General features: G+C 37.2%; 1 protein-coding gene across 1 annotated transcript in view; it reads left to right on the top strand.

Moving 5' to 3' along the window:
• Window positions 1-7,757, top strand: part of ITFG1 (integrin alpha FG-GAP repeat containing 1) — a 140,160-nt gene that overhangs the window by 91,647 nt on the left and 40,756 nt on the right. The window contains exon 15 of the mRNA XM_019643283.1: window positions 6,057-6,100. Coding sequence (XP_019498828.1) covers window positions 6,057-6,100 — 44 coding nt within the window. The remainder of the gene's footprint in view (window positions 1-6,056; window positions 6,101-7,757) is intronic.

Raw genomic sequence — 7,757 nt, 5'->3', positions numbered from 1 at the left:
TTAATGTTTGCACATGTAGAGAACAGGATCAAAATTACTTGAACCATGATTCACTTTTTACTTACATGTTTCTATATTTACATGCTTATTATTTTTTTTAAAATGTGAAATATTGGTAATCAATAACAGATAAGCAAACGTTTCCATATAATGTCTAAAATAACGTCTAAATGACAAGAATGGCTGGGAGGGAGGCCTTTATTTCACACATGATATTTGATTATGGTATTTGCTTTGCATTCATGTGTCTTAAGTGAAAACTAAAGACGTTTTCAGAGAGTGAATATGAATAGTCACCCATAAACCAGGCGAGGGTTTTTCATTTCTAAAACCATTTATACAGTATTGACCTTTCTAGCTTTGACTTTTTCTATTCATCCTTTTCTCAGCCTGCAAATTGGCTTGGTGTCGCAGTATTTATGCATGATTATTGCTATATTTCAGTTTTGTCCTTAGTGTGAAGTAGCTAATATAAACCGAATCTCAAAGCTAGAAGCCAAGGTTTTATACTTTAAATATCTTTAAGAATACATGGGCTATAATGTATAGTTTTCACATGACATATTAAGATCCTAAGCATTGTCATTTTAAAGAAAGCTTATGATTTGCGCATCTCAGTCATGTTTTAAACTAATTTAATCTAATAACCAATAATTCACATAGCTCATTAAGTATTTTAATTATAGTTTTTCATTTAACTGAATAGCCTACAAGTATGTTCTTATATTTCATAAATCTTTCTAAAACAACTTTGGTTTTAAAAGTCTAGGGGTATTAGAAATTTCTTTATACAACTGTTTACTTAAAAGGATATTATAAAATGTTATAATAGATCTTTATAGAATTTTGTAATATGATTGCAAATACTAATAATTGCAGAAGTTTATGAAAGGGATAAAAATCCTTAAACTTCTAACAATTAGAATATGGCTCAGCCAAGATCAACTAGTTAGTAGGAAAACGTTGACACTTAAAATGAAAAACAGAGAGAGATACTTATAAACCAAACAAACAGAAGCAATCCTTGCCTTCAAGAAGCTCATAGGGGCAAAAAACCTCCACTAATAGTAGAGGGCTGGAACCATGTACCGGTCCCCGCCCTTTTCTGTAATGGGCTTTAATGTATTTAACACACCTGCCCAGTTGTTGTTATAGTTGCTTAAGAAAATGTTTACTTCACTTATAACCATATGCTTTTCTATAAAAACTGTAACTGTCCCACATCTAGGAAGTGAGCTTTGCTCTAACAGTAGTATGTTCTGCCTTGCAGCATTTAGCCGTGAGGGCTTGGTTTTTTCTGACTAAAGCACAGAGGATGGAATTTTTATTCTGACGGCACTAGAAAAACTGTATTCTTGCACTGATTTAATAGACTCCTGGTACTTTTTACTTGTCAGTAGGTTTGACCTTATGGAGTCTTAAAACTGTAATTTCAGGGTGACATTTATAAAAACGCCATAAGAGCCTACCCTTTTACTTCTGTGTTTATGCAAGAGAATTTTAAAGCATTATTCTATTGGTAAAGTTTTGGTTTGATATTTATTTAGTTTTGTTTTCTGATTGCAAAAAATAAGGAAGCCTAATGTTAAAAAAAAAAACCCCAAAAAACCTATTTTCCTATTTGGAAAGTCTGGAAAAGAAGTTTTTAAAACTGCCACTTCCAAGGGTCTGCCAAGTGGCTCAGTTGGTTAAGAGGTCGCTTAAGAGCACGAGCTCTGAGCAACAGGGTCGCCGGTTCGATGCCCAGCCCGAACTGAGCGGCCACTGAGCTGCCAATAGGTGGCAGGATGGCTCAGCTAAAAAGCAAAAACTGCCACTTCCAACTTCTATGAGCCCTCGGCATTCTCTGCTTGCTTCTGTTAGTTCCTACAGCTTCCGGCAGGCCAGCGGAAGCTACAGCAATGAAAGCTGATGCTTTTAAGTCCTGCAATGCAGAAGTACAGAATCCGTAATTCGTTTAAAAGAACAACAGTAGCTGATATTTACTATCATGGGTTAGGCCCTCCAACAAGTGTTTTACATGGCTTGTCATATAATATGACTTATATGTGGTAATCTTTAAATGAAAATACATGAATGGATAACTTTTATTAAAAACATAATCTTAACATATTATATAAGGAGAAAAGGAAAGCAGAAAATGAGCATACCAAGTAACTTACACTCCTGGCCATGCCCTGCATTTCTGACTTTAGAGAACACACGTCACCGCTGGGCCATCCAGCCCCATGCATTCAGACCCTGCCTATCAGGGCTCCCACTCTGCTGGATAATTTTGTCACATGTGAGCAACCTTACACAAAGGGCGCCTTAAAACCGGACCCCTTCCCTCTGTGCTAGGTAAGTGTATCAAGCGCCTGAAACTACCTAGATAGCAAGACAGGTCCCAGTTCAGAATCATAGGCTTGGGGAGTTTTTAGAAACTTTATAAGGCACTCTGTCCAACCACATTATTTTAAATATTTTTTGAAAACTGTAAAACAGAGAGGCAAAGTGGTTTGCCACGCCCACTGTGTGTACTGCCTCACAGGGCAGCGGGTGGCCCTACTCGGCGTGCTCCTGTGCTGTGTGGACAGGGTGCCGGAAACGAGCTGAGATTACGGCTTTTAGCCAGAAAGTCACTGAGATAGATTCTTAAGGAACACTCATGACCTGTAGATTTAGTCAATTGAGATGAACAGAAACTGACAAAAAAACTATGAACAGAAGACGAACTACTGTTTCTCGGCAGCATTTAATTCACTTCTTCCTTTCTTTTTGAAGAAGTTATATTTAATTTTAATAACTATGTTTAAACCATACTGATGAGCCTGTCACACTAATATACTGCAAGATATGAACGAAATGAGAATAAAAATGTTCCTTATATAGCTGTACCTTGGACGAAACCTAATGCTTCCCAGACCTTTTTTTTTTTACTTTATTAACGCAAGAGGAGAAGATAGTAAGAAGTATGTATGTGAGTGGGCGTGTCCCTTTTCTTTTTTGATGGGAAAACTAAAGGGTGGGTGGGACTTAGTGATAAAGACAAATTGAAATGTAACATTTCACTCTTCTATAGTGTTCTTAACAAAAGCAGTCTAATTACTGGAATTAGCTAAAGACAGTTTTTCCTGCCTTATGTAAAAGATCTATAACTAGCAGAGCCCCCAAACCGCGTCGTATAAGTGTTCCTTACCTGCCGCGGTAACCACGCACCTGTCACTGGAAAAAGGTCAGGTGGTTCTGTAAGTGAAATAATAATTCCAGGCCGAGAACAAGTTCACCTTTATAATAGTATTTGGGAGTCCTGAATTCCTAACTAAACAGTATTATCAAGCAGAATATTAATTAAGCTCAAGGATTAGTATTGTTCCTTCTTGAATCGTGGTTGCAAAAACCAAGGAAATGCATATTCTATTTGTACTATGTAGACATCTCTTTAAAAGGCATATGCAGAGGGAGCCAAAACAGTGGATACACATTATAAGAAAGGAAAAAACTATATTAAAATTGTAATAGTCAATATATATTGATAACAAAAGATGAATACAAGTCATGTGTCTACATTTTTTTGGCACCCCTGGTATATATGACATGTATGATATCTACATATGTATGATGCACTTAAATCTTATCATTTTGATCCTATTGCTACAATATGAAACTTCAAATTTGACAGAGGAAGTCTTGCAAAAAACAAAAATAGATACAGGATACAAACCAATTTTTGTCTTGCTGTATACAGCATGAAAAAGACTATTATGTAATTTTGAGTAAATATCCTCAACTATGCTAAACAAGACACAGACATTTTCTCTTGCACAGAAAATAAAATAATCCAATGGTTCATTGATTTCCCATCTCCCATAAAAGTAAGATGATGTGTTTTTCAAATGAGTTAGTGTCTAGTGGCCATGTGGTCTTTCAAAAGAGTTCCACTTGCTTTGTGACCTTGAGTTGATGCACTGGCCCAAGCTAAGGAGAGGGGAGGAGGCACGCTATTAGACTTACCATAATCACAGCCTTACTGTGAGGATTAAGAAAGAGCTTATATGAAAGCAAATTCTATGGTCGGAGTTTGGCACTGACCAGAAGATCAGTGAAAGAATGTTTGCTAAAAAGATGCTCGATAGCCTTTTTAGAGAGGTAGCTTCACTATATGTGCCAAAAGCTTCAAGACAAAACCCAGAAACAATTCTATTTCTGTGAATTTAGCCCTGGTAACCACTCTACTTTCTATGAATTTGACTGCTTGAGATACCTCGTATGAGTGGAATCACACAGTAGTTGTCTTTTGTGACTGGCTTAGTTCCCTCCCCACAATGTCCTCAGGGTTCATCCATGCTGTAGCATGCGACAGGGTTTCTTTCCTTTTTAAAGCTGAGTAATGCCCTGTGGTGCGTATAGGCCACATTTTGTTCAGCCAGCCATCCGTCCATGGACATTGATTTGGGTCCCTTCCACCTTTTGGCTCTTGTGAATAGTATGCATTTCATTGTGATTTTGGTTTGAATTTCCCCGATTGCTAATGATTGCTCATCTTTTCATGAGCTTTGTATATCTCTATATCTTCTTTGGAGAATTGCCTATTCTGATCTTTTGCCCATTTTGTAATTGATTGTCTTTTTATTAGGAAGTGGAAGTGTTCTTTATATTACTTGGGCCATTGCCAAATGTAATTTTTTATGTTATGAATTAAAGTCTAACTTCATTTTCCTCCAAGGAGCCAATTATCCAGGACCATTTACTGAATAATCTATCTTTTCCCTGCTTTAACAAGTATTTATTGAGCAAATATGTTGGGTTAGGCCCTGAGGAAATGATAAAATGATGCAGAACTTACATTCTAGTACAAACACAGACTTGTGAGTAAATTACTATTCAGCAAAATAATGGTTTAAATGAAAGTTTATGAAAATCATTTTGGCACAAGTGGCAAAGAAATACCAATATCTGCCTAGAGGTGAGGGAAGAAGAACCAAAAAAATAGTTTGAGAATAAAGGAGTGAGAATCAGTCACTGTGCTGGGGTAAGAAACGTAAAACATTGAAAACTGTTTTGCAAGTGTAAAACATTTATTGCACTGTTTCCTCAAGTTGTACTTAATGTAAACATTAAATTAATTAATTACACTAATGTATCGAGTATGAAGGAACAGGTATCTTCTTTTGTGATGAAAGACGTCGTGCTCATTTCTTTGTATACCTGCCTAACTATATTTCTATTAGAACAATTGTCATTTTATATTCGTACAATATAAGTAATATAAGAACCCATTTTCCCATGGATATATTTGAAATAACAGATATTCATGACTATTATTGAAATAATCCATGCATGCTGAGCAGAATTGTCAGCTTTCTTTAATTTATAACATACAATATTTAATAGCACATAACGTCTGCTTTGTAAGAAGGCAGAAGTGGTAGTAGTATAGTTACATTTCAAAACTCATTGTTTATATAAAGGCTTCAGAAATTCTAACCTTTCCTTTTTGGGTTTTTATAGAATAAATGTATCATTAAATTATATTTGTATATTTGCTGTAGACCCCTCACTGATTTTATAGCTACGTTCTCCATCTCAGTCAGCGTGCAGAAAATCTCTGACCCAGCAGAGATTTGACTAGATAAATGGGAAACGTCTAGTTTGAGATATAAAGTACTAAATGTCCTGTTTGTTCTTCTCAGTATACATTTTAATTGGTTTTCATTTGATATTAGTGTCAGATTCTAAGTCATCCTTGGAATTTAGCTAACCAATTGGAAAATAAAACGAGCAGTAGGTATAGCTTGATATGACCATAATTAATTATATCACATATATTTCACAAAATGGCAGTATCTTCACTGCTTTATAAAAGCTTTTGAAACATTTTTAAAAGCTTTTTGAAACATAAAGTGAACAATAGAAATTTAATCTACTCACATCTGAAAAAATTTAATTCGCTTCTGCTTGTGATCATGATCCAATAAAGCATATTCATAGATTTTAGGTGAAACGATTAAAGTTTATTTTAAGTATAAGCTTACATTGTATCAGTAATAATTGCCTTTTCTTTATTTTCCCCCCAGTTCTTAGTGGTCTCTGTTCTAATGACTGCCCTCGCAAGATAACAGTAAGTACTTCACTCTCAGTTGTAAATATTTCTGAGAAAATTCTCTGCATGATGAATAGATACACACAAAATAGTTATCAGAGATTACAATCAAATTGGTATTACTTTTTAGAAGTGAAAAAAGTATCCTTTAGTGATCAAAAAAAAAGTTTACTGGGAATAAAGTACCTTTCCTAAAAAATTTCTCACCTCGAGGTTCCGAACCTCTGTAGGAGGCCTTTTCTGATATCCTTGGGGGACAACCGCCCTCCCACTACTGCGGTGCACACTGCTCCCTTTTTGGCTTATGTAATACTTGGTCACACTTACTGGTGTAATTTCAATTACACACCACACTAAAATGGAACACGTTGAGGTCAAGAACCATGTCATCTTTGTAACTTCATACATAGCAGAGGGTCAATGTTATGGTAGACAGTTAATGAATTTTTTTTGGTATAGTATTAATATCGACTTGCTGTCTAATGGAATGTTTCAGTAAAATAACAAAATGTGAAAATAGGCTTAGTTTTTGAAATTGCCAATTCATGCATCTTGTAAGAACAAACATTGTATTTGAGAGAGAGAGAGAGAGAGAGAGAGAGAGAGAGAGTTGCTATATCCCTGCTTCAGTCCTCAGAGTAACCCTTGTTTTATAAGGAATTAACCTCCATTTAAAGAAAAGGAAATGGAGGCTCAGAGAAATGAAATTATCCAAAGTCCTAGCTACTAAGGGGTGGAACAGAACACAAAGCTAGAGGTTCTGATTATAGTCTCATATTTTTACTACCCCATTAAAGCACCACATTACCAACATCTTAAGTGTGGTTGGGAAACTTTCCATGTCTGAGACATGTGGAGACAGACCCTGACCCAGAGATCTGCGCGCAAAGCTTCAGTCTAGACTCAGCTTGAGAGTCACGCCTCTGACGTAGTGAGGCGAGCAGGATCCGCAGGAGGAGAAATGCGTCCGTGATGCGTGCGGAGCTGTGAAGCTAGGACTGTCCTTTGGCGATGCCTAAGATTGAGGAGAGGGGCCAGGCCTTTATGCACTGGTGTCAAGCAGACATTGTGTGCAGGCCGTCCCCAGGAAGGGGTTATGCTTTGTAGAGCCAGCTCCCTTTGAGAGCAATTTATATGTAAGAGCCTGGCTGTGAGCCAGCAGCAGCTTAGGGACTGAGCGTCTCAGTCCTGAAGGGAAGGTCTGGACAGGGCATCACCGTACCCCCTGTGAAGGTGCGTGAGTGCCTGCTCAAACCCAGCTGCCTGCCTGCCATTAGGAAAGTGCAGGTGTCTGGGGGCAGCTGGGAGGCGGGGCACAGAGGCCATATTGGAACTTGTGTGATTAATCAGAGGCTGAAGGTGAACCTGGGTGTCTGGGTTTTGTCTACCCAGTTTGTGAAACATTCAGACCCTTTGTTTCTCTTCCCATCCCTTACTGACCATATCCCCACCATGTGGCTCCTACATTACATGGTCAAGTGAAGACGTCTAAAATGTTGAACTTGAACCCGCTCGTTTTACCCACAAGCCTAGCAGAAAATTTGATAGGAAAGACTTTATAATTAAGGCAGATTATTCTTGTAAGGTCAGCAGTATTCCCGTTCTACTTCTTAAAATAAAAGTCATGTCTGTGGTGTGGAGAACAGAGTCACTTAGAAAGTCACCTAAGTGAGGC

Source organism: Hipposideros armiger, unplaced genomic scaffold (genome assembly GCF_001890085.2).
Source record: "Hipposideros armiger isolate ML-2016 unplaced genomic scaffold, ASM189008v1 scaffold_4, whole genome shotgun sequence".
Taxonomy (NCBI): Eukaryota; Metazoa; Chordata; class Mammalia; order Chiroptera; family Hipposideridae; genus Hipposideros; species Hipposideros armiger.
This window is presented reverse-complemented; position numbering and strand designations above follow the sequence as displayed.